Genomic DNA, 27,591 nt, shown 5'->3' with positions numbered 1-27,591 from the left:
ACAATGGAAAGTCCTTTTGAGACTGCCTTTTGATCATCAAACCAGGTGTTTTGAGAGGAGCTTTTATCACTTGATGTCTTTCTCCCTTTTTCTTTTTGTTTTTCTGGGGTGCAATATTTGCATTATACCATCACCACGAGGAAAATCTTAAAAAAAGAGAGAAACTCCACCAGCCCCAAGCACCAGGTCTCTGCAGCCCAGAGCAGAACAACCCAGGATCCAACTGGTGTTAACGCCACGCTAATTTTGCCGTCTTGCTCCTGATCCCACTGCTGCCAAGAACCAAAGAGTAGGAGCACCGTTAACGCATCCCTTATCTCTAAAAAAAAAAATAAAAATGCAGCCGAATGCACTTCTAACCTTATTTCTGACTACTCTGGTGGCTGAAAAATGGGTTGTCACAAATGTTTCTGTTCTATAAATCATGCTGCATTTTATGTCCGAGAATAACAGGCACACAGGGCTATCACACTTACAGAGTAAGCGGTAAGTGGGAAAATGCTCTGCAGGATACCAGAAATGACTTCAAGATTCAAACGTCACCACACAAGGAACAGAATTACATACGCCGAGAAACACAAAACCGCCTCATCAAAGGTGAAATCTGTCGCTGGCTACTTCTGCCATGTGTGGGAGGCGAGGAGCTTGCTGACAACGTTCACCTGCTCCTCTCCCAAAGGGAAAAGGCAAGTGCAGCGAGAACTCCTGAATTCCACCATGAGGAGCCTCATCAGGTACTTTCATTTATATATATCTCTCTACAAAAAAGATATATATATATATAAAATTTATATATATATATATGTATTTTATATGGGTTTTTTATATATCAATTATATTTATATATATAATAGTTTAGTTGGAAGGGACCTACAACAATCATTTAGTCCAACTGCCTGACTACTTCAGGGCTGAGCAATATATATTATACACATATACACACACACACACTTTTTTATATATCTATATTCTTTACGTTTTTATATATTAGCATCACACCAGGAGCTCGCCCTGGCCAGCGCCCTGCCGCTGGCACTGATCCGCAGGGGACGCTTTGGAAGCGGTGCGGAAGCAGAGGAGGATCCCCCCTGTACTGCGCGGTGCAGCGACCGGCGGTTTGGGTCAAGCGACCAGTGATTTGGGTCGTCCTGAGCAAGCCGTTTCGCGCAGACCATCAGCCACCAGCGCCTCTGGGCACGTATCGCCAGTGCCTAATCCATTTTTAACTCATTTATTCTTTTCATGCTCACAACGGCCTGTAGGGAAGGCTTTGCCGGTTAAACACGCTGTGCGTGGGAAAAGCCCTTTCTTTTATTTTAAACCAGCCGCCTGGCGAGGCCAGGTCCCCGCTCCTGCCCCGGCACGGGATGGCCTGCTCGCACAGCCGAGTTCTCCGTAACCCCGCGCTCGCGGCTCATCCCGGACGCCCAGCCGAGCTGAAGGTATTTGGGAAGAGGACAAATTGACCCACCTTACCCCCTCAGCCCTCGCTACGCTCGCTCAGGCTTTGTACCGCACCGGTCCCGACCGCGTTCAAAGCCTGCGAGCTCTTCTGATGTGCTCTGGCTTCAGGCTCTCCTTGCTCTGAGCTAGTCCCCGCGACGTATTCTTCAACTGCATCAAGCAAAGTCATTGCATTTGGTTTTTTTTTTTTTAAAAATACGTGTAAGCTTTTTTAAAAGCAGCTGGACAGGGCTGGTCGAAGCCATCTAACGGCCTCAACAGGTATCACTCATTTTTAACCGTTAGATGAATGATTTTCAGGCATCAAAAGCTGAATAGGATCACAGAAGGTGGTCAAGGGTGCAGAGTAAGAGCTAAAAGAGCCATACAAAAAAGAAATTATAAAACAGGTACTAAAACGATGCGTAATTGAAGAATCTGTTAAAAAACTCATCACCTCTCTCCCTTTTTCCCAACACTGACAGCTTAGGCAGCATATTCGAAGTGAACCATGCTACTGGATGCAGCTGAGCAGAAATTAATCTTATTTCCCTTATCGCCAAATTAGCAAGTATTAAACACAGAAACGGCGTTTGGCCCTCAGTATCTGCAAATGTCATTAGGAAGACCATATTCTAACTGACTAAATACCAGTATTCCAAGGGAGAGAGGGTAAAACATTATGCTGGCAACATCCTAAATTTCTGGAAAAAAATAAAAAAATTAAGAAAAAGGGAAAGTTCTCAGAAATAAAATGATGGAGGCAACCAGCTGGCACAACAAGGTGTTCCCTGCTGCAAAACTAGCTTGAAATCCGTGCGCTTGCAGCAGGACTAAGCTCGCTGCTTGGATCTGCCTCCCGAACACCAGAACCCCAGCACCCCAAGGAAATACGGAAGGGACGCGGCGGGGAGCCGGCAGCCCCCCGAGCAGACGGCCGGGCGCTCATCCGAACGGGCGCGCGCGCGGAAGGACGCGGCAGTAGACGGTGGGGTTTTGAACACCACAGCAACTTGTCACGTAAGCCCCTTGATCATCCCGGCGCGAGGGGCCGGGGCTAACCGGCGGCACCGCCGTTTGGCAAGCCGTGCCGCGCCGCCGGCATCTGCTGCAAGCGGACAAGCGGCTGGCGGCCGAGCGGGCAGCCGCTCTGCCCAGGACAAGGCACACGCTTTTGCAGCGGCAGCGGGGATGGAGCAAGCTGCATACGCGGTGCGACGCTTGCAATAATAGTCAAGCTCACTATGGATTTTCAAAAATAAAACATTAAAAACAATTAAAAACGCTACTGCGAGGAAACAGCTCAGTATGCAAACAAAACCACTCTTTCCCATCTCAATTTATCCTCCCAGTTTCAAGCAGTTTGCAGTCACCTGCGATGCTGCGACAGAGCAGGGAAGAAAGTTCAGATACACAGCGTCAAACGCAGACAAGTCACTTCAACCTACAACCAAGGAACTTCTGGTTAAGTTTTTTTAAGGTGAAAGCCCTGGGGGCACTGGAGGGGCAGCGCTTCCGTCTGGACACAGCCCGCAACCCCGGTTCGTGCTCTGCCACCACACAGACGTATCACCCGAGACGCAAAGATTTTCAACAGAAAATCTTGGTTTTACTTTAATATTCCAATTCAAAGAACACAAGTGTTTCTATTCACTTAAAATTTTATAGAAAGACCCTAAAAATACGCTTTTTAATGTGAGCTAAACAAACTAAACCAGTCCCTTTTGTCTCCGGTTATCAGCTGAGGAAGTGAGAGACACGGGGTTTGGCGTGTCAAACTTACTTCCTTCTCCTACACATTATTTTTATAACGCGTATTTTTATTTGGCGCACACCAACATTCCTCTTTACAGATTTACCTGAAAGCTGACAATTAAGCCAAAAAACGGCACATGCACCAGCAATAAGACGGCAAGTCAAGCAAAGCACGCAAATCCAGCAGTTAATCTTGCCACAAGCGCTTCAGACAGCCTGCGCGACCGCTTCTGTAAATGAAGATCACGCATCATTTGCGTATAAGAAAATAGCCCTTTTCGTAGCTTCATTTCAAAAGAAACTTCAGATAAATAATAAAACTGGAATTTTTCTAAGGCCTTAGTTATTACAGCACCCCAAGAAACCCCAAATCCCTGTCCTTTTTTCTTTAGTGCGTCCATTCCAAGATACCTCGGAGTAATTTATGGCTCTTTGGGAATTAAAACAGATCTGTATTGCCAGCGTTGCACTTTTTTCAGGAATTGGCTCTAAAAATTTGTTATCCAGCTGGTATTTTCTAAACCAGCGTCATTCCTGACAGAAAAGGAGTCGCACAGCGATTCAGACATCCATCCATCCTCTCCTGTACGAGCTCACAGAGAGCGGATTTCATCGCCCTGGGCGTGTAACTGAACTCGAACTTCAGACTGAACAGACCCAAGTCCCTCACCTCGAACGACTCCACCAGCAACACACCGAGAACTAAAATTAATCGGCAGATCACCTCGGTTTCACTCCTGGAGGGTATAATGCATTTTCCTGCCCTCCCCACGGTACGTAACGATACGCTGATTCTCATTAGTATAGAATTTTATAGAGCAAGAAACGGAACCGCAAATTTTGTTACACTTGAGCCAAGCTGCATCACTGCTATTAAACTGCCTCTGGAGGAAGGTACGCGAGGGGATGCACGCGCTTGCAGGACTGGGATGAGGGCATTAAAGTTCTTCGTGGCTTTTGGAGAATTACAACCAGGAAAACATTAACTAGTCTAAGCACACCTCCTCCGGTAAGATAGTCTTTACGTTCAAAATTTAATAGATAATATAAATATATATATATAAATAAAGTTATTTAAATTACCTCAATAAATCAATTCTTAGTCACTGAAACTGTCAACACTCTTGTGATTTTTTTTTTATTATTATCTCACTGTATTAGAACCTCAAAGGCACCATCCCCAGTATTTTAAAAAAATCAAGTTTTCTCTACAAGCTTAATTAGAGGGGCAGCAGAACTTGCTGGCGTGCATTACCAAAATAACTACGTAGAAACTATTTGCTCTTCCACAGTATCACCTCTATACCAAGCTTTGAGAAACCACTTTAGGATGGCAAATTAATTCTCCTGTGGAAAAAATAAAAGGCAAAATTTGGCTTAAACTTTTGTTTCTGAAGGAGTTGCGAAAAGCCAGACAACGGCACCAGCCTCCTGGGCAGTTTTGAGCAGCTGCCTTTATTAAGGCGTAACATTATTTTCGATAACTAAGCGTTGCCAGAGCAGAGTAGCTTTGCCTTGAGTTCTCCTTGCTGAGCAACTTATTTTAAAGCTTTCTGCATCGAGTCATTCAACCTATTAAAAAAAAAAAATTCCTTTTCCATCCTGAAGACAGCCTTAGCTATTCCACCTCCCGTGGCTAATGCCCAGGCTCCGCCGGCGGTCAGGGCGGCATGGGAAGGAGAAGGCTGCGCTGGAGGTTAGCGCAGGGCAGCAAAACAGGGGCCCTCTGAAAGGTGGGGAGAAAAAAATATGGGAGAAGCCTTCAGAGGAGCCCCAGAGGGGAAAACAAAATATGGCCCTAAGCCAGACGAAGCTCCTGTGAGCTTCCACCTGAAGAAGCCGCGTTTTGCCGTTCCCACCCAGCGCCTGCCCGCTTACCAAGGTGTGCCGCTTCATGTGCTCCCGGCGGGTGAACTTCTTCCCGCAGATCTCGCAGGGATAGGGCCTTTCTCCCGTGTGGGACCGCATGTGTCTCTTCAGGATGCACTGATGCATGGCTGAAAAACTGCAGTACGGGCACTTGAATTTCTTCCTGATGACTGTGAACTCGTTGACTGTAAGAGAGCAAGCAAAACAGGCAGATTATTTCAGAATGTCTCAAAACGGTCAGTCTTCTCGTTTACCGTTTCGCTACTAAATTAGTTCCCTGTGAACTCACGCTCTCACCTCTTAACCAGCTACAATTTTTTTGTATCTTTATACTACGTTATTGCACTTGTATTATTAAAGCTAAGAACTTCAAGTACCTTCATCAGAGAAGCTTTTGAACAAGCCAATACACAAACATTAGGAAGGGCCTGTAACACACATTGCCTAACGCTTGCTAAATGGCAAAAAAAGAGGGCTGACAATCCGCTATAATTCTGATTCATTTTAATGAATTATCCTAAATATCAAGATGTAAAATTCTAACACTATTATTTGTGGAAGAAGTAGCTAGCTGGGAACAGCAGACCACAAACGTAACACCCTGACCGCGCCACGTGCTTTCGTTTTATTTGTGGGGCGATGCGAGAACAGCCTCACACGCTCCGGGAGTATTTCAGCGAAGGTGCAGAGACCAAGGATTACCCAGCAGAAAGAGGACAGTTACAGCAAACGCACGCTACGTTATCCAGCTCGGCTGGTATTACCACCGCGGCACGGACACAGACGTATAAAGGGGCGCATAACGCTGAATTACAGCGCGACCCTTGCAAGCCTCCTTACAAGACAACTGTATACAGCCCTCGATGGACCTTTTTTTCTGTCCTTTCCAATCGTATTTTGCTGAACTAGAGAAGGGATGAATTCTCTGAAGTCTTTCTGACATTGTTGGTTCTTTTCTTCTCGCCGTCTCCTTAGAAGCGCGCAGAAAGCGGAGCCAGGGGCCGGCACGGCACCGCCAGCCCAAGGGTCTCGTTTGCCAGAAGAACGCGCATGGCAGCCGTGGTGGCATCTCCTCCTCCAAACACAGTGACAGCCCAATATGCAAAACACAGCAGGTGAAAACAGAGCATTTGCTCTTCCCTGCAGACATCCACCCACTGTAAGTTTGGAAGCGACTGTCTGCGTAGATATGATTTTAAATCTCCACCTTCTAACAATTCTATTGCTTTCCATTAGTATGTTAATTTTCACCCACTTTTCTCCTAATTATTGTCATTTCTCAAAGCAATGTATTGTTTACATAACAACGAGGGGAAAAAAAAGAACACCAGTTCTAGTTAATCACCTTAAGTACGCTATCGTGTACGTAAATGGCTCTTGGTAAATGAAAACAGTCTGTGTAGGGGAGCTAAGGGAGTAAGGGCAATACCCGACCAGCTATAGGGCTTCCAGCGTACCGAGCACTTTGCAATATTTTTAGATGCTTATTGAAGCGTTCTCTCCTATGAAGGCCCTACACGCCGAACGCAACCGCGTGCTCCCAGTACGCCACAGACGCCGCCCCGGGAGTTACACCGAGCGCTGGAAAGCAGCTACTGAAAAACGGCCTTTTTAAAGAAATTCCGTAGGCCCGTGTACTCCGAGTTGCCTCCTTTAATGCCCAATTTGTGGGCCTCTTTTTCCTTTTGTTTTTAAAATTTTCTTTGTCTTGTATTTGCAATACAGATAAAAACAATGTGAAAAGTAATGACATTCGTGTAAAAGCGCAAGCTACAGGGTGCTACCGAGACATGGCTAAATAACGCCACCCCTCCTAATCAGAACGAACATTTCAGCACGAGCCCACCTTAGAAAAGTCCTCTAAGAAGTTTTTTATTGCTCTAAAGCAGACTAAAAGCATGGTCCAAGATCTTAAAAGTTGCCATGATATGAATTTTGTTTTCGCACTTGTTTTGACTATTTGGGATTAAACGTATCCTCCACACAGGTAACTTTGTGGGAAAAAATACTCCCTTGGATTAGCAGTTTGGATTGGATCTACTCTTCTTATATTCTTTTCTCGTGCTCCTAACTTGCTGCTTTGGGCTGCCCAGCAACTGCGGCGGTCTGTCCTACGGGTGGGTTTTTTGGTGGTTTGGTGGGGTTTTTCAGCACATTTGTAAAGCCGTCGAGAGAAATGTCTAGCCCAAGGGGAGGGGGGGGGAGCCTACTCGCCACTCACCTGCAATACTGAGGAGAGGGACAGTGAACGCTACGAATACTTTATTCCCCCGTCAGTGAAGATCCCTCACTGCGAGCGGGCAGACTTTTGGAGGGCTGGTTTGAAGCGACCACGCACTGGGCCGATGCCCAGAGCCTTGCGCAAGCTCTTCGTGACAACCTCGCGACTCGGCTGGGCCGCACAGCCCTTCTACCCAACTTCTGATTTGCAATAACTCTTTTTTTAAAAAAAACCCAAACAAATAGAGTATGAAAACTCGTTCTCTTTTATATTACAGGAAAAGTATTTTTCGCTTTATTTTCTCCTTTGGATTCGACACCCCCTTGTCTATACAATCAGAGGCAAGGAGCCCACTTTCTTCTACAGGAAAGTCTTAAGCAAGTATTAATTTTAAGATACAAAGCTATTTATGATAAATACGTTTCCAGTTTGATCTTGAAACGGCTCGATTATTAGCGGTAGGCCACACAAACACTTATGTTGCCCAGGATCGCTATAAACCTATTACTACGGAGTCTAGACAAGGTAAGCAAGCTAAAAGCTGATCAAGGGAAGTCAAGAGGGGACATGTAATCCTCCTGCCGCCGCTCCAAGGCCACGTCCAGTCCTGACCACCACCGACACGCGACGCGTGCAGACCGCAGCCGGCAGGACGAGCTGCTCGGCAAGTCGGGCTTATCCACCTCACCCTGGAAAAAACTGACTCACAGTAACCAGATACCAAGATTAGGAAGCAAAAGTGCTTTAGAGAAGAGAAGACCACAAAATCCCGTATTTCCTACGTCGCCGGATTGTGCCCAATCCCGCCATTCCCTAAATGACCAGATGCCTCCTCTTGCTCGCTGTCCCTGCCTGTCCCTTCGCTTTACGGCTGAGCGACTGTAGAAGCTGAAAAGGCAGCTCCGGACCGCGGGTGCACAACCCGCACCACCGGCACGCTACCGGCACGCACAGACACCCATCGACACGTTCCCGTTCCCATCATAAACGCATTTCCAACAACGTATTCGCAGCACTTTGATTTCAAGGTCCCTCATGCTTACTTTTGCCTGTATTCTGCTTAAATCGCTCGAGAACAACATTTTCAGCTTCTAGTACGCTTATATTTAAAAAGTCACAGAACACTTTTTGCAGCTCTAGTTTTATTGAAAACTATTTTTTCACCAAATAGCCATATATTTAGTTCTTGTATCTACAAAAGTAAACATCTGAAAAACAACATTGCTAGAAAAATAACCGTATTGCAGAGTTAACATTTTCACAGTACTGTTAAATATATGCACCCGCAAGTACATATATTTAATGAGCAACATACCAACTTTGGTACGAGTATAATCTTTTGTCGAAATGACAATATTTTATAGAGCTTATGTATAGCAGCATTAAGGTCCTAAGAAATAACCTTTAACAAGATCATCGAGACCATTAAGAGTGGCTAGCCAGTAACTAGCTACTGGACACAACTATAGGGAGAACAGCAGCAAGAAATGGAGAACATAATACAAACAGCAGCACAGTAAAAATCTACATACTTACTTCACTGAAGTATTTACAGAAGACGTGCATTTTTAAAACCAACACAATAATGCTTCGAAAAAAGCCTTTGGTATTGCCACCTCAAGTAACTTTACTTATTTCACCGAGGCTGTTAAATGAAACGGGCTCCTACGTCCCGGACTCGAGCGAAGGAAAAGCACTAGCGATATATCGCCTGACAGCCACTTTGTATTGACCCTGTAAACCGATATGTGGTTAATAATCACGGAAATACGACATTCATTTGGTTATTACGGAGAATTCTCAAACTTTAAGTGAATTCTTGTCCACTTAATCCTCATTATATTTAAGGTTATAAACAGCAAGGTGCAATTTAACTGTCAAACTTGCACTTCCCATCACCTTCCCATGCCGTTTTCTAACACAGAAATCCTGCTTTTATAAAGTTTTCTACACAAACTCTGTAGGCCTCTGCTATGTCATACCCTACGTTTCTAACGTCTTAAAAAATCCTACTCCTGATCCTGAAGGGAAACACTGGAAATTCTCAGTGCTGAAGTCAGGAAGCACTCTGATGTACAGGCCAAGTAAAATACTACTTAAACCTCTATTAGAGTTGCCCTGACTACAGAAAAATAGTTCCCTGTTGAATTAAATTCTCAAACATGAGGAAAATGAACAAACGTGAAACGTCATTAACTATTATCACGTGAGTGAAGCCTTTTAAAATTTGCTGAAATTACTTTGCTGGCATCTTACTTTTCCAATTCAGACAAATCCTACCATGGCGCTCCCAAATTTCCAGATACGACTGATTTTGGTCACAACTTTCTCTTCCGGCCCAGCTTTCTCCTTCCTCGCTTGCTGGTTATTTAAGAGCAAAATAAATTACGAGGCAATTAAACTGACATCTGTAACAAGGGAAGGTGACAGACTATGAACTATACGCATTCGTAGACAGCCGCGATCCACAATGCCAAAGATATCAATGGGAATGAGAGCGGAAAAAATGAATGTGACTTTGCAAAAAAAAAAAAAAAAAAAAAAAAAAAAAAAAAAAAAAAAATTTTTTTTTAAATGATTGAAGTATGGTGTATGCACTGATTATATAGGAGCACATTCTCAAGTCTGACCGCATCCCGCTCAAAGGAAGAGCAAGAACTAAGCCAAGCAGGGAAGCTCTGGCTGCCCGACCCTCAGAAAGCCAGCCCTGAGGCGGCACGGAGCCGTCTCCCAGAAGCCCCGACTCGCAGCAGGAGCGGGCAGAGCAGAGCTGCACGGAATATACCTGTTCCCTCTCTAGGGGAGCAAGGGCAGCAGGAACCAGCTCATCTCCCTCCTCCAGCTTTCCACAGGAGAGAGCTTTGCAACAAACTCTCCGCTGGAGACCTCCAGGCTGCTCAAATCCACTTTGTGCACGACCAAATCCTTCTCGTTTTTGTCTCCCTGAGATGCAACAATATGATGAGAAAGAACTTTTCTGAAGAACTCTAGCGATCGTTTGTAGAAGTTGCTTCCTCCTCCTCAGCTGTCTCTCTCGCACGTTACGGAAAGCAACCCTACAACGCCAAAGCTGTGCTGCACACAGTGCAGCTACAAAGCACCGCGCTTAATTACGCTACTTTCGTTCAACACTTGCTACAATCTGGGTTTGCGTGTAAATATATAGCAAGAGACACAGAAATATTTAATCTTTTAAAAAAATAAATGAATTTCATATAATAAAATACGAATTACGGTAAGACTTCTACCCTCCAGTAATAACCATTACTGATTTTGTAGGTGCACCCTAGGTTACAATTAGATCTTCTCTGTAAACCCTCCTCTCCTCTACATTCAGTTTGGCTAATTTAACTATATAAAACAAACGAGTCAGAAAATTTGCAGAATTCCTGAAAGCCACAGCCATACTCCAGTATCTTTTAAAGAGAGTCCTAAAAATACCCAAGCATAACATCAATAAAATACACGAGCCTTGCAACAACTTTCAAGCCCGAAGAATACACCCTGTTGCACACAGGAACAAGCAGCATGTTTTTCTCCTTTAAGTGACACAGAAAACCAGACTTCGGAAGAGCTTACAGGACTGAGCAACCCCAGGCTTTCACAGCTCCTAACCTCAAACTGAAAAACCCTGGAACGCCCGAATCGTCTCATGGACACAGCACTAGAACAGAACTCAGAAGACTGAATTCTATTATTAATTCTATTGCTAACACGCTCAACGAGCGGAGGTACGTTATTTTCCCGGGAATACGAGGAAAATGTCACCATTTCTTTTATAAAGCACTTTGAGATCTACTGATAAAAAAAGTTTAAGGTAGTATAAGCACGCAGTATGATCACACCAATAAGAGAGCCAAAGTGCCCATTATATGGACTGACAGAAGTTATCTTTGCACAAAAACTGCACCGCGGCTCTATCTGCAACCAGCACGTTACCAACCCGGTCAGCTTTGGGGAGTTACTCTATTGCGTTACACCTGTGGTACGTTTATTTGCAGCACGAGAACAATGGAACAATTTGCTTTTCCTAGTTTAGAAGCAGCATCTCATACACGCGACAGTAGCTACGTGTCCTCAGGATCCTCGTTTTGTCCTACACTGTCCAAAAGCTCCAACCCGCCCAGCTGGGCAGAGCCCAGGTAACACGCTTTCACGTGGTTAGCGAGGTTCTTCTGTGTACCGAAGCCCTTGCCACAGACGAGACACACAAAAGTACGCTCGTTCGAGTGCACAGACATAAGGTGTCGGTTTAAGTCTGTCTTGTCTCGGAACAGCTTGGCACAGTTAGGACACTGCATCTTCTTACAGTTGAAGTGGATGGTCTTTTCATGCCGATCCATGTTTGATTTGAGAGTGAAGCTCGCGGGGCATTTGGAGCACTGGAAGCGGGCGAGCTGGCCAGGAGGCACGCTGTCAGCAAGGCCAGGCCGGGAGCAGTCAACCAAGTCGAAGGGGAGAAGCACGGAGAAAGCGTGCTCGTGGATGTGCTCCTTCAGCTCTTCAGCACGCTGGAAAACCCTCCGGCAGAAACCACAGGTCAGCCTCTTGGCTAGGGGTGAATCCAGGAACAGGCCATCAGTGGTCATGTCCATGTCTTCAGATCTCAAGAAACTCCTATCTAAAACAGAAGTACACATACACACGTACAAATCAGTGTCTCCGGTATAAAATAATGATAGTTTAAAAAAATATTTTTCCCTCTATTTACCTGAATCGGAGTTCTCAAACCGCCAAAGTGCTAAAAATCCATTGTAAGTGGCCTGCAAATGAAAAGCACGCTTAAGTTAAGGCAAGCATTTACAAGAACCCATCTTTGCAGCCAGTGCTCAGACTCCCATCTGGCATTGCCTTCACCCCTTCTTTAACGGGGGCTCGTTTGACTCGGCAACCCTCCTTGCCTTTACAAAGCTTTCACTGTCAAAGCAGCCAAGTTAACCGGGCCGTATTTTGCAAGATTTGGCGTTTCAAGACAGTAATCAACATGCCGATTTAGGTCCTGGGTAACCACCCAGCTTTCGGTCTCACTAAGCATCTGTAGCTCCCGCTCAGGCCAATGGGAAAGAAACACTGGATAGAAAATGTCTAGCAGATACAACAGAAGTGGAAAATCTTCCCTTAGCCCTAGGTAGCGACTTTTTCTTTCCACATAGAAAACAAACACCTTCTGGGTAGTTCCCTTCATGCAATGCTCTCTGGCATCGCTGATCCAAATTATAAATAAAAGCTGATTTTTTTTTTTTCATAAAGCATTTGCAATGTGCCAGCGTGCGGCAGATGGCAGCCCTCTATGAGGCAGCGGCGTGATGCAGCCTGGGCAGGTCTGCCGGAGACCGGGCGAGCGGCTACCAGCCGTTCTGGCCAGCTCGCTTTCCTCTAAGGTGACTGCAAAGGAAAATCTGTGTTTCCACCCATTTGTTTAATGGAACTAAAGCCTCATTCAAAAATATTAAGAATAAGAAACACCACAGAAAGCTACGGATTTTATGTCAAACTCCTGCCTCCTGTAACACAGAAAGCCAGCCCTCTTCTATCCAAATTCAGACAGTTATAGGAAACCCAAATGCAAAACACCAGAAGTGGGCAATGGATAGCTGGGGTCTCGGCTATCTTTCTGCCGTTATTATAGTCTTGTATGCCATGTTTTGCAAAGAAAGGGATTTACAATAAAAAGGACATGTATACTTTAAAAAAATACCGTTTTTTGAATGCAAGTTCTGTTGAGCTGAGGCGGAAAGGATAAAATTAGGACAGCACCAGCCCTGACCTCAACAGACTTCTAGTTTTAAAATAACCTATATTTAAAAAAGAAAGGGAGCGGGGTGGGAAATAAACTAACAGATCAAAGTAGAAGGTATTACGGTCTTTCAAAGTACTCCTAACCGGGGAGAATTTGATTAAACAGCCACCTTTGCATTTAGATTTCTTTGCACTTCCCCCCACGATCTTACCTGGGCTGAGGAAGGCACCTCTCCTTTTGCCATGGTTTCTGGTGACATTTCACCAGAAGAGCAGCTCTCGGGGGGGCTCTGAGTGGCAAGGTGTGATGAAGGCAGCGGGGGAGATGGTGCTTCCACTTTGCCATCACATTCGCCCCTTGAACGATTCAAGTTGGTGCCAGGCCCTGGGGAACACAGGAAACGAATCTCACCCACGTGAACTAGCACCAGCTGGCGGTTTTAAAAAAGGCCTCGCAAAGGCAGCGCACCAGCACTCGCAGCTTATCTTCCGTCAGCGGGAGGGAACGCAGCAGGACACCGATGCCAGGCTTTTTGTTTGTTTGTTTGTTTGTTTGTTAAAACCAGCCTCCCCACCCAAAACGCCTCGTCTGCACGTGATGTATGCGGCGGAGTTACAGCGCGTGGCACGGGCACTAACGAGTCCGTCGGGAGAGAGCAGCGCAGCGCAGCACAGAGATCCGGAGCAATCGCGTTTCTGAAAGACACCTCGTGGAGAAGCACCATTTCAAACGCGTACAGTTCAGTCTTGAAGTAACACACACACAAGCTTTATTCTGCTACTAACTTTCTTGAAAACGTATGTCAAAGCTTCGGGTCTCAAGATTTGACCGTGGTGATGTATTTAATGTAGTAGTCAGTCCTTGATCTCAAAGTGCTTTACAAAAGATCGGAAAAAATATTCCTTTCATTCTAAGGCTAGCAAGCATGGAAGTTCAGATATTTGCACAAAATTATTCAATTGTCCCTGACAGGCGTTACATTCTAAAAATCCACTGTAGTTAAAAAGGAAAACATTATTTCTCGGGCCGAAGCAGAATTGTACCCCTCTCGCCGATGCTGTAGCAGCAGCCGAATGGTAAACAATATTCCAGAAACTGCACTGATAATCAATGACAAATCTACGTACGAATAAAGACTGTGTAATCAAGATCGGCGTACATTACAAGTTGTTACACGAACTTTAACAAACACCTTGACTGAATATCGGAATGACATATTGAGCAGGTCATTATTTTTGAAAAGCAAGCAGGCAAAATCAGAAGCAAATATGGCATAAAAGTAAACAAATTCTTATTTAAAGCACTCTATGCCCTAAAGGCTTTTTTATTTCTAACACAAAAGAGTCTGATCGAAACTTTTACGGATATAAAAACCACACTCTTTAATGCGGCTACAAATAACAAAGTTTATACTACGTCCGAATACAATACACTGTGATCTGGGTCACAACAAAGCATTCGAGTGAAACCGCACAAAGGTTTCTCAACGCGAACAATCCCAAACCTACTTTTTATCAGCTCTCAAAGGAAATTCTGCTCTTGTGCCACCAGCTGGATGTTTGATTTGCCTTCCTCCGCTTTGATCGCAGATTGAAATCTTTCACAACTTAGTTGACTCTATTCAAGTGTGATAACAATACTTTGAGTTTTCATTCTGGTGATGCTCATCTATTGCTCTTACAATTTAAAGGCGGGACAACAAAATGCTAAAACCCCGTAAATTCAAGATAGGAAAAAATGTGGGGAGGAAAAAGTGAATTAATCAGTATTTCCCATGAGAAACTGTTCCCAGGAATCCAGCTCTCCAAGTCCACAGCAGAATTGCTGCCCAGACATCCACACCTTCCCTCTTTCTCCCCCGAGCATCCCAAACCGATTCCAACTGCCCTGTTCACACTGAAGCCGCACACTGTGACCACGGACAACTGAGAGGCATCTCTGGGTTGCACCCCCCTAAACAAACGGTATTTTAGCATAAAGATAAGCCAGCGGGGTCTGGCTTGATTAATTCTTTATTAGCGTCTTTACAGAATTACACAGGTTCTTAAGAAACTATGCACTTCTTAAAGCAGAAGTTAAGGCTAATGAACGAGCAATGAAATAGAGCGAGGAGAAACAATAAACTCAATCATCCAACCTGAGCCTCAAAGATGTACAGCACAACAAAGATGATTTTTAAAACCGTAGTTAATATTTATTTGGTTTCAACAACTGCAAGTAACACAAGAAACCCACATAAATGACCCATACCTCGTACAGGAGAATGCAAACAGCACCTGAATTTACGTTTTGTCCCATTCTGACTAGCACTGTGAGAAACCTTTTTCCCTCCTAAATTTGTATTGAAAAGTATTTTAATTTCTAAATCAGAAATCAAAAGCGCTTTCCTTCAGTCAGCTTTGCGTACAGAAGATGATGCACTGGTTTAGCAGTATTTATATGAATATAGTATTCTCTGGCAGCTGGACAGTAAACTATTGTGGAAAGCAGAGAGGCAAAGGTTATTATATCTCTCTTTAAAATTCCATTCTCCCCTAAATCTTGGTTTACCACGTACAAAAATTCTACGCCAAACTGAATGCCTTTAAGTCCCTCTTGGGAAAGCTGACCGCTGTGTAAAACGTACTCCTTTAACATCCAGTGCAAGTATAAATTATTGGCTCCAATGAACCACTAACTAAAAATAATGTATTAGCTGGTTTGCCCAAAAGAAAAGGGCCCTGTGTACCATGTAATCGCTCGGACAGCAAGCTTCACAGGAATTGCTTCTATAAACAGTTTTCAGTTGCAACAGAGTAAACAGGAAAAGCCAAACTTAGACATATAAAAAAGTATGCAATGTACTATTCTGAAAATCTGGAAGAGTCGCCCTTTAAGGTAGCCAATCACCCCCAAATTAGAAAGTTTTCTGACTTTTTTTTTTTAAATGAGAAAACAAGGATGTAAACTAACCAACTCGCTTCCTAATGAATAGTAAAATTCTCATTCTCTAGATTATACTTGGCAAAACCAACTAAAACATTCAACTAAAGCCTTTGAGACTTCTGTCGATGTGGTGTAACCGTACGCAACAATGCTACCAAAGTTCAGAATCATAAATGAAATAAAACCACACAGCATTAAACCAAGGAGCTCAGCAGAGCAGCACCGCTGAGGCTGGGAATCAGCAAAGAATAACCCGCTTTTACAGGCAAACCACGACAACGCGTAAAGACGAGGAAAACTTTTATATTGTCTAATCTGAAATTTTGTATTGTCTTATCTGAAAGACAGCCCCAACAACAAACTACGCAGGTTCAGTAACTAAGATGAGCTCAGGGTTACCCATGAGTAACGACACGTACCTTTTGCTGCAAAACCTGCGCGTTCTTTAGGTTTCTGACGAGCACGTGAACGTCAAGTCTTGATCACACACCACCACCGTCGCAAATTCCCAGAGCCCTTCACAGCTCCAGGTTATCTGGCAACCGTGTTACCCAAATGGCAAGATATTTCAGTTTTCCCTTCTGATTTTAAATTAGTTTGAAGTGGTTAACTTTAGAAATTATGAACCTATGTTTGACTACATCATAGCGATACGACACCCCCTGCACACATCCCGGGCTTCATTTTCCATCAGCGAAATGATAAGCAATTTCACACTTCATATGATCATTACGATATACAACGAATTAGGAAAAAAGAACACGGGGTAGAGCGAAAACCTTGGGGTATTGTCTACTAACTTCGACAACAGTATGAACCATGCAGAGGAAAAATTAAAACTTGTAATGTATGCAGTAACTTGGAGAGTAACATCCCCTTAAGAAACGGCTCATCGGAATTTTAAATGTGCATAATATACTCTTCAGATCTGTCCACCTCCATTAAGTCTTTTCCTCCAGAAAAGAAAAATAAAGGTGAATGCTGCTCCTTGAGTCAGCTCCTTACTGTACAGCTTCATAAGAGACTATGAAGACAATCTAGTTATAGCAGTTAAGATTAAAAACACACTTCACTTTTTTTTTTTTTAAACTCAAGAGAGACTGATCACTTAAAAATCTTGAAAATAGTGTGTTTCCTTTTCAAATCAGACAGATGAACACTACCACACACTGTGCTGGTTTTGTTTCTTAAAAAAAAAAGAATCTTGTTCACTGTGCTCCTGCCTACTCCCCCACAATGCTCCCCCCCCTTTTTTTAATATGACCCAGGACTTAAAATGACTCAACATCCTCAAATTGTGTTTGAAGAAAAATGTGAACAACACCTACAAAGCTAGCACCAAGCTAGACCGTGCTTTTAGATCTCCAGAATCTTCTTGCCACTTGCTTCACTGTCGTTTTATACGCTGAAAATTCTCATTAAACTTGATGTCCTATTGCATTCAGTAATGACCACTTAAAAGCGAGCAAGTCTTGTATCAGAACATCTTCTTCAAGTCATTAAAATAAATGGATACCTGGGAATCTGAATAAGATGAAAGAAAAAAATATGTCCTTTAACTCCTTGCCTCTGTAAAAATCCTCTTACCAGGCCACAGCCACACCCACCTACTGGTGGGAGAGCTACAAACCCAGCGAGCAGTCGTCTTTTTGTCTTACACAATCCACTTCGCTTCCATAAAAATGAGATAACTGAAGCTTAGCTGAATGAAATTCAAGTAATAGTGAGAGGACTGGAAAACAGGGACCTCGCAGACAGGCTGGAAGGACCTCCTGAGTCATCGCACCCCTCGACGAGCTAGCATTTACCCCCTTTTCTAAATCGATCAAGCTTTATTTGAAACCCAGTTGGTCTTCTGCCTACACCGTGCCTGTTCCCGAACGCCAGTTCTCCGCTGGTGAGGCACTCTCTAATTTCTAGCCCGAATTTATGACTGCCTTATACTCATTTGTCTTTATGCCAAGTGGTCCTTCGGCTTTTAAGCAAAACCTAAAATCCTCCAACCAAGAGAAGGATGATGGATAGAGGGCAGCCCCGTCATTACTCCAGTTTATCATGACAGAAGATGAAACCGCTGATTTCACCTGTCACGAGTCACAGATCCGAACACGCGGCGCATAAATCACCCTCGCAGGCGTGCATCGATCCACGCTCCCGCTCGTCCCGGTGCCAGCTGAGGGCACTCTTCTCACTGCACGCAAGCCCGGCGATTAAACTGCTGCACAGGAACTCTGCTATTGCATTGCATCGAAGGGATTTTCAACCCGGGAGCCTAGTTTGAACCATCTAAATCTGATTTAATTGGAGATCATTCAGTAAGCAAACTACCGTGGAAGTAACAAGAACATTGCATTAGCAATTCTCCCCCCAACATTAAAGCTGAAGAATAAGGTACAAAAACATTTTTTTCCTCCAAATGTAGAAAGATTTTTTTAAAAAAAAAATAATTCTACTCTTCAGCCATGAGAAGCGAAATAAGACACTAAGACCGACATTATGTTGTGCAGTTTTTTCCCTTTATCGTACATCCCAAGTGACCATTAAAACTTGTCTTTTTTTTTATTTTGCCACCAAGGAAACTAAAAATAAGTATCTTAAGCGAACTTTTCATTCTATTTAATTGGTCAATTTTCTCAGTATAGATTAAAATAAACCTTTTCTGCTGGAAACTAACACGTCGTACTCAGAAAGCCACCGCTTGCTCTGTTTTATGTCACAAATGACATCCCCACCTTCTGAGAGCATCATTAAAATAGAGCATTAATAATTTTTCTCTCTTTGTGCACTGGAGAATCAAACTATTTTACGATTGCAACGAAGAAAATACAAAAGCATGCTGAAAAATAAGCTGTCGGCACGTAATGGTACACATCAGCTGCCTCCAACAGATCACCAGTAGAAAAACATTCGTTTCCATGAGCGAGTATAACAAACCAATCAATAGCTGCTCATTACTTAGAGAGGTGCAAAAGTAAACAGCAAGAAGTAGAGATCACGCGAACTACAAAATCACAACTGCTTCCGCAGACACAGGAGCAACAGTCAAGCCTCCTTTCAACATCAGGCAATTATGGATTCAAAACCTTGGCAGCTACTTCTTTTCCCATAAGGACTCAAATAGTGTGTATTCTGTTTGTAACTACCATTTTGCAAACAAGTAAAAGAGAAATTTGAGGACAAGCGCTACATACACGTACACTAAATACTTCCTTCCATGGCTTCAGCAGTTAACATTGAAGTTGGATCAATACCAGACACGGGTTTCCAAATTGTATGGAAAGTGGGATTAAGCAGGACTTAAAACAGGATATAAACATATCGGTAATAATAAACAAGACAGTGACCTGTATTTTCTTCTCACTCAAGATTTCACTTAAAGTGTCAGTAAACAAAAAATATAAAAAACACAAACTTACGAGAGAGAGAATGCGTGCCTTTGGGTAAGTACTCAAACAGCAGAGAACTATCCTCTCCCAGCATGTCGGCTTTCAGAGACAGCAAACTGTTCTTACTCATGAGAGCCGCGCGCAGGTTGGCGACGGTGGCAGCCTGGAGCGCGTCCTCCTTCTCCGGGGTCAGGGGCTGAGAGATGTAGCTGGCTTCCCCACCCATGAGGGCTTCCTCGACGTTCGCGTAGGGGTCCGATTGCTCCACTCTGCTGTCAGAGCTGCTGGGCTCCGTTACCGTCACGTCAGCACCTGCGTGACAAAAGACGTTGTCAGAGACGCAAAGAAATTCCCGAGATGCGGCACGCCGGCCACGCACACCTGTCTAACCACGGGCCCAAATAACGGAGAACCGGGAACTTCTCCCCACCTATGTCGGCCTCATTGTCACTTTTCACGCGGGAGTGCTGTTTCTCGCCCTTCCTTTTCCAAACGTCCGGAGATGAACTTGGCCGTTGGGAGGCGCGATAGGAAGCGCAGCCGGCCCACAGCTGGGGGTTTCTGTTCTTCCAGCCTGCGCCCCTCTGCCCCATCAACGCGGCCGGACTTCAGTACCAGGCAGGAAGAAGGGAGGGCAGAGGGGGAGAGGTCTACAGCCTCCCCCACAACCAGTAACTGGATAAAACTTTATTTATCAATTTATTGATTTTAAACTAAGATTTCAGGGTAGTCTGCTAGTACCGAAATTACATTCAAATGTTTAAGTTCTGTTTTTTTCCATAGTTTCAGCCCCGTCGTCCGCATTTTCATTCTTTCATTTCTTCCCCACGATGAAGGTTTTGAAAAATGCAGTAACAAACAGCCTGTAATAGTGGGCTGCTCATTAGTATAAATCCCTTGGGGTCACTTATCTGAAAAATACACAGTAAGCAGCGGTTCCCGGCGTATATCACAGGGTAGGTTTTATACAGAAGCGATACAGTTAAAAACAAAAACCAAAAGACACAGATTAGCCACTTTACAACAGGTAGCTACAAAGAAGTCCGTTATGTTTTTATACAGCTATTAACAAAAACATCAATTAGCAAACCCAAACAAAAATGAAAAAGCTATGATAAGGTTAATTCCTCCCTGCGAAAACACTATTTAATTTTTGTATTTTTGGGGACATCTAGTTAAAAGATTCTCTCTTGTCTCTTCGACTCTCTTATAGTCTTAAATAATTTATGTATTTTTATGTAAAAGAAAATGACTCTTATAATCCGCTTTATTCTTCACACAAAACAAAAAAATTACCTACAAAAAGGCCTGTTACCCCGTTTATAAAGTGCGTAAAACAAACCGCAATCACCTACTCCAGATCCGCAGCAGCAGAACACAGCTGACGTGCTCAAAACCCAGTCGAGTGCCTGGCAGAACAGGGCTAACGCATCCCAACAAACGGATGCCTTTGTAGCATTTGTACTACGCAGAGGGAAAAATCCAAATCCAAATCCAAAGAGAAGGCGTTGATAGCGAGCGATCAGATGGAAAAGAAGCTGTTTTGCAGATCCTGAACATTTTATTGCCTCCTAGTTCAAAATATGTTTAAATCTACTGAATGCAAGAGGCAACTATTACAGTTCAAACAGCGGTATGACATGTACAAAATGAATGCTCAGCTGCTTTCACAAAGTCATCTTGCATTTCCCAGGGCAAGGAATTCAGGTGTTGTCCATACACACCACAGCAATAAACTTACTCCGGTACAGATTTCACAGCAGCAGAGCTTCGGAGAGGCGCAGGGGAAGAGCACGGCACGCTAGCACTCGGTTGTAGCGTTCAACAACTCCAAACCAGGGCAAGACATCAATCTCCACAGCCTTATTAAAAAATGCTAATGAGGACACCGGTACAGTGCCTACCTCTTGTAACCTGGAAAACGGCTAAAGGGAGATCATGACTTTTATCTCCATTTTACAGGTGGTAACTGCCAGAGAAAGGCGCGGTGACTTGCTCAAGGCATCCAGGCCGTGGAGCCAGGATCAGGCAGCGAATCTCCCAGCGCCAGCCCAGGGCACACCGGGTCCCTCACCACGTTCAGATCTGCAGTACGCTAAGCTGTACTGTGCTGCCAACACCTCTTGCTGTTAACTTTTTCCACTTCCTTGAAAAAACGAAAAGCCTCAAAGCAAACAATAAGGGAAAAAACCAGTCATTAGCAGAGTACTCCTACAGCCGGAGATGTAAGGAATACCCAAGGCTGGGGGCTACAAACACAGCAGCAGCAACTACGTGAACTATCAGAGATGCTCTCTCTCTTTAAATCAAACCATTTTCCCTCCTCCATCTGTGTTTTGCTTGTATAATCTCATATTATCAGTTTTATTAAATCTTAGCCAAGCAGAATTCAGCTGCTTTGAATTTTTACATGTTTTGTCATCCCTCTGTTACTGAGCGAGCGGTTAACAGGTATAGACACTTTTCTACATGATAATTAATTTTGTTTTGAAAACAAACATTTCCGCATAAAGAGAAATTACAAGAGTTTAAAAACCAGCACCTGTTACAAAAGGTGGCAAAGAAAGTAAATTCTAGCCCATTAAACTGGTAAGGTAAGAGCCAGCTTTATCAAACCAAAGCCACGGCAATACTGCTATCCCTCTGCTCCTCACCACCTCCGCGGCAAATCGCAGCGAAGGACTCGGGCCAGAAAGGGTGTTTGTCAACAAAACGGTGTTGCCAAATAACCGGGCAGGCAGTAAATCACCTTGCGTTTTCTCCCCTCCTTTTTTCAGAGCCAATTACAGATGCTGATTGACAGTTGCCAGAATCTGTTGCTGCCTGCTGCACATAAACACTAATTGCTAAAACACACGCAGATTAATTGTAACCACAACAAGACATTAAATGTTCCTCAAAAGCCAAGATTAGAGACAGACAGCGAAATAGAGGCTTTAGAGCTTCCAGTATTTATAGCTGATCTAACCTAATCAAATACACATTAAGGCAAAATAAATATCCACTTAGACACGTAAGTACTAAAATACTCTCAGGACACCAAAACCCAAAAATGCATCAAGTTTCTCTTCATGGCGCCTCCAAAACCACTTCTCTCTTTTTCTCTAGAATACAGCTTCTTTTAACAAGATTTAGCCAAAGAATCATATGAATCAAAAGCATCCGTCACTGCCCACTAATCTAAACTGTTTACTACAGTGCTTCGACAGTACGTAAACCAAGCTGTAGTAAACGAGCCTCTATTTTGCAATTGCGCAAGGCGAGGGGGCAGGCGGCGGCCCCCGGGCTCCATCCAGCCCCTCCACGTCGCGTTTTTCGCACCGCTGAGACGGTCCCGGCGACCGCACGGCTTCCAGGCACCGCCGGCGGGAAACCCCGATCGCGGCGGCGAGCTAAGCACGGGATTAACGCTGCTCTACAAAACGGAGCTCATTAGTCTCCTCAGAAAATAATTATTTTGCAGTTATTCTGTTACGCCAGCCTACTTTCCAAAACACAGGAGCTTTAGAAAAGCTTTAGCAGTTTGTTGACGTGGATGGATTTTTTTTTTGTTATTGTTTTTATTTTCAAATAAAACACAGGGAATATTTTTCCAGTTTTGGCAACAGTGTTTCAACTGAAACTCCGCAAGCAGCATTTAGCTGGTAAAATTCTTATTTACACACGAAAGCCTGAAGTAAAAGGAATATAGGAAGCCCAATTACAGACACCACGCATCCCAGCGGAGCACGGTGCGGCAAAACGCACTGCGCTCCCAACCACGCCGGCCAGGCAGGCTTTCACAGATCCACGAAGAGGAGCAACGCTCACGCCAGCGCAGCGCGAGCGGTGCGACACCCCAAGGCGCACGGGGTGCCTGCCGCGCAGAAAATCGTATTTGGGCAAAACCCAACTGAGTTGTACGCTGGCTCTGCAAGGGAAGTACGGCCACGGGAGGCTCGTTTGCTTCGCTACGCTACGCGAAGCCCAAATCCAGATGAGAAATCCCATTTATCAGCTGGCATGCCACTACTACCATTAAAAAAAAAAAAAAAAAAAAAGAAATTACCTGGAAGCCATATAAACTGAGCTCCTGTCACAAACCCAGGTATGAAAAAAGCAAGTTGTACTAGTCAAAAAAATCAAGAAGTACTACAGACACCTGCCAGCCCCTTGGGAAGGGCTGCAGCAGAAATAAGGGGAGGCAACTCACTAGAAGTATCTGAACGAAACATTCATGTGGTAAGTTGTTTTCCAAGATCTGGGAGAAAAATGACAGTAAAAAGCATTAAACCTAGTCAAACAACTGAAAAAAATACAAATGCCATCTCAGAAAGACCAAGGAAAAGCTTCTCCATTTTAAAGAATCCATTTGAGTCCCTTAATTAAGTACTTTAATACAGAAATTTTTCTTGTGTTTCTTCTCCTCGCTTCAAGTAATTTTTCCTCGTTACAGCTTAAAGTCGGCTGTTACCAAACTACCTCCTCAGCATCTGCGTCTTTCACACCACTTATTTCTTCTTGGTGTTGTGTTTTTGCCTTCTCGGTAAACCCCCAGTTGTGTTTTCTGTTGTTTCCCAGACTCCCAATGCTATCGTTCTCTTTCATAAACTGTTTTTTAAAATAATTTTTTCCTCTTTCAACTTTTATTCCTGCTCTCTCATGTACACAGTTGAACTTCTTCTAGAAATCTGTAGCTGGAGGACTAAACCTATGAGAAGAGAGAAAGGCGTGAATGAAAGCCATACAAGATTACATCTGCTGCTGGAAAATTCAAAGCAGAAACAAAACTCTTCCCCAAGAACTAAAGGCAGCGGTTCGCCAGGTCGCTATTCCGCAATACTGCTCTCGTCGTTCGTTACAGTCTCAAGGTAAGAGGAGATCCAAGTCGTCTGTCATCTTCTCTTCAAAGTCCCTTTCTGTTTGGCAGAAACACAAAGCAGTCATGTTTCTCCCTCCGTCTTCTGAGTTTCCAGGAGGATGAGGTCGCATGACACGCATCATCGAGCGACTGCCTACCTCATCAAAGCGGCCCAGCCGCCGGCGAGGTGGGGAAGTCGGCCGGCAAACACGGCAGTCCTTGAAAGGAGCGCAACAGCGTTTAGCTGACCGTCTGCAGCCAAAGCTTTAAGCCATTTTCCGTAAGTTTTCTCTGTCACCCTGGCAAATCTCAGGAAGCTTTTAGGAGCCCTTCCAACCCCTCCTCAACCCCCTCGAATTCAGCGCTTTGTCACACGGCCCGAGCCGTTCCTCCAAGCACACCTTTCCAAACGGGAGGTCATCGCTGCTCAGCACCTGGAGTAAACTCTTTACAAGTCCCCACAACCTCCGAAGACAACGGCAATCCGAGCCACCTCCCGTCACCAAAAGCGTCCTTACCCCTCCTGCACAGCTCACCCCGTCGCGCAGCTCCAGTACCTCTTTTGGCAGAATTTGGCCCCGTAGGTGCTTCGGCAGAACGAACGTCATCGTCCTGCCGGTTCCACCAGCATCCTTTCAACCCGACATCAGTAACACCGTCAACTAAACCCAGCCAAAGTCTCTGGCTGCCTGCATTTTGTGGACACTTGCCAAAGCTAGGGGTGACAGCAAGATCCCACAACTATCTGGAGCTAATTAAAGAAACACTGGATAACCTTATATCCTACTCTTATTTGTAAGGCACACTCGACAGTCATAAACAGTAGAACCCCCAGCTCAGTCCACCAAATTCTTTCCCTCCTATAGGCAAGCGTGAAGCAGGGCTGGCAAGTCATACCGCTCGCTTTCTTTTCAAAACACGAAAGAACAAAGCACATAAAAACCCACAGCAAAGTTTATAGGTGGAGAGAATATTCTCTTTTTACATAAATTAGGGCGGAAAGGCGAAGGGAAGGAAAGACAAACTTTCAGGTATGCAAGTCCTGCGGTCAGAAACAGAAAGGCAAGCATCAAGGGAAGTACAGTTTGAAAACAACAGCAACTGAAGCTACGTCTTAAGTGGTGTCACCAACAGACACCGAGCGAGGAGCCGTCCCGACTTGCGGCAGCGTTACTGCTGTACTACCCGGATCCATTTTTAAGAATCGCAGAATAAATGAGGTTGAAAGTGACTTCAGGGCTACTTCTAGAGCCAGATCCCATTGCTCAGGGGCTTGTACAGCCAAGTTCTGAATAACTGCAGGGCGAAAGATACCGCAACTCCTCCATCGTTTGATCACTCTGAAGAACTTCCTCCTTTTACCCCATGAGAATTTCCCTTCCCGTAACTGGTGTCCATTACCTCTCATCCCTTCTCCATACACATCTGGGAAGGGTCTGGCTCTGGACAATCCACCGCCCCCCTTCTCTTCTGCAAGGTTAAGCCAGGCTGTCTCAGCCTCTCCTCGTACACAACACCTTCATGGCCTCGGCTGGGCTTGCTCAAGCTTGTCAAAGTCCTTCTTGTCCTGGAGATCCCCAAACTGGATCTTGCACTCCAAACGTGTTCTCACTGCCCTTGACGTGCTAGGTACGCTCTTCGTAAAGCAACGGGGCACGCAGACCCCTCTTCAGCTCGTTACTCACCAGACCACGTTTTCTGCAAAGCTGCTCTCTCACTCCTTGGCTGCCAACCCATACTGGTGCGTGGGGTTATTCTGTCCCACAGGCAGGACTTCACATTTGTCTTTGCTGAATTCATGCTGTGTCTGGCACCGCCGCCTTCCAGCAAATCATTCCTCCCAGTCTGGCGCCATCCAACAACTTGCTGAGGGTTCGCTCCATCCCACCGCCCCAGTTGTTAATGAACAAAGTAAACAGCATCGGCCCTGGAAGCCACCTGTGATGGATGCAGCATCCCACTTTCTGGGGCGGTTGTTTAGCATCTCCTGCACGCAGCTGGGTAACTTTTAGTGTGGTGGCAAATGTCATTTTTTTGTTCACAACACGACAGGCAGAAAGGGCGGGGGGGGGCGAGGGAAGAGGTCCCAACATCAGCAACTTCTCCCACCCCAAACGCTCGTTCCTGCATCCCCCCGCTACTCCCTCAGTTGTACCAAGACTACAGAGATAGTTGTGAGGTGAACTTGAGACAGGAACTAATATGTTAAAAATAAAACTGGTTTATTAAAAAAAGTTATTTTTAACCCCAGATCAGTTCCCCAAACCGTTTCACTACATGGCTGCACAGACGTTTTCACCGGAACAACTGCAGGAGAGCGTGGGGGTGCAATTAAGTACCAAGGGAAAGTGGGAGCCACTTAAACTCAGCTTTTCTTACAAGGACACCGCCAAATTATGACCTGAGCCGAACTCTTCTGGAAAAAAACTTAGGTGAAACCAAAGACTTAATTTTCTGAGGTTCTTCTACCTATTTGTGTCAAATATCTGTACAGATCTGCCCAACAGTAGATTTCATCTAACATTTCAGGGAAGATGTTTCTTGTAGAAGTTTAGGAAATTTTGGCTTGATCTCCTGTGCAAAAGACATAATTTTTAAACTTAGAGGAAAAAAAAAAAAGAGCTTTCATTTCCTAGTGTATTTTCTTGCCAATAACAAAAAAATAAAAAAAATGAGCACCTGGGCTGGTAGAAAAATGACAATCTTTTACCAGCTGCCAAAAATATCCTTGAAGTTTGTATTCAGGCACCCCCTCCTTTCTAACAGAAATCCTTCAAAAGCGTTCCACAACTTAATATTTGTTAAGCAAACCCCAGCATTCCCACGTACTGGAATATTTACATAGAGAAGCGATGCCACGAGCTATACTGGTTTTGATTAGCACTATTTTACAAACATAATAGTATACACGTGGATATAACAAATGTGCGCAGCATTCAAAATAAGCTCCAATTTCATAACTCAGGAAACTGTCAGGCAAACAGATATCTAACCACAGCATATATGATCATGAAAAACTGCCTTTACGTTAAAGACTGTAAGATAGCTTAAGTGAATCCTTATGGAACCAAAACCACGGTCTCCTTCAGGCTGTGCTTTCCCACCCCAATTCGTCCAGGTTTGAGTCCTACTACAGCTTCTCAGCCGTGATTCAAAGCAGGGTGACCGGGGACGCTGTCGGGGTTTGAGCTGCTGAGAAACACCATCCTGCATAAAACTGCACGTTCCCCGTGCTGCTGCTGTTTCTGGAGGGCTCGGGGGGAGCCCACGCCAACTGAAAGGCAGCATTCATCATACAGGCTTGAATATAATTTTCAAGCCTACAGCCATAGGATGTTCACCATATATGTTTTACCAACAGCAACGTTCTCCTCAATACCTCTAGAATAGTGTTTCTAAAATAAACCAGGCT

General features: G+C 44.5%; 1 protein-coding gene across 1 annotated transcript in view; it reads right to left on the bottom strand.

The window, feature by feature from the left end:
• ZBTB46 (zinc finger and BTB domain containing 46) overlaps nt 1-27,591 on the bottom strand; it is a gene marked incomplete at its 3' end in the record, with an annotated part of 54,491 nt that overhangs the window by 576 nt on the left and 26,324 nt on the right. The window contains exons 6-7 of the mRNA XM_082326297.1: nt 19,370-19,651; nt 5,077-5,252 (exon numbers count right to left, since the gene is read on the bottom strand). Coding sequence (XP_082182423.1) covers nt 5,077-5,252; nt 19,370-19,651 — 458 coding nt within the window. The remainder of the gene's footprint in view (nt 1-5,076; nt 5,253-19,369; nt 19,652-27,591) is intronic.

This window comes from Platalea leucorodia (assembly GCF_965183815.1).
Source record: "Platalea leucorodia genome assembly, chromosome: 13".
NCBI lineage: Eukaryota > Metazoa > Chordata > Aves > Pelecaniformes > Threskiornithidae > Platalea > Platalea leucorodia.
Note: the sequence above shows the minus strand (reverse complement) of the source record. Positions and strands in the feature narration are given on the sequence as shown.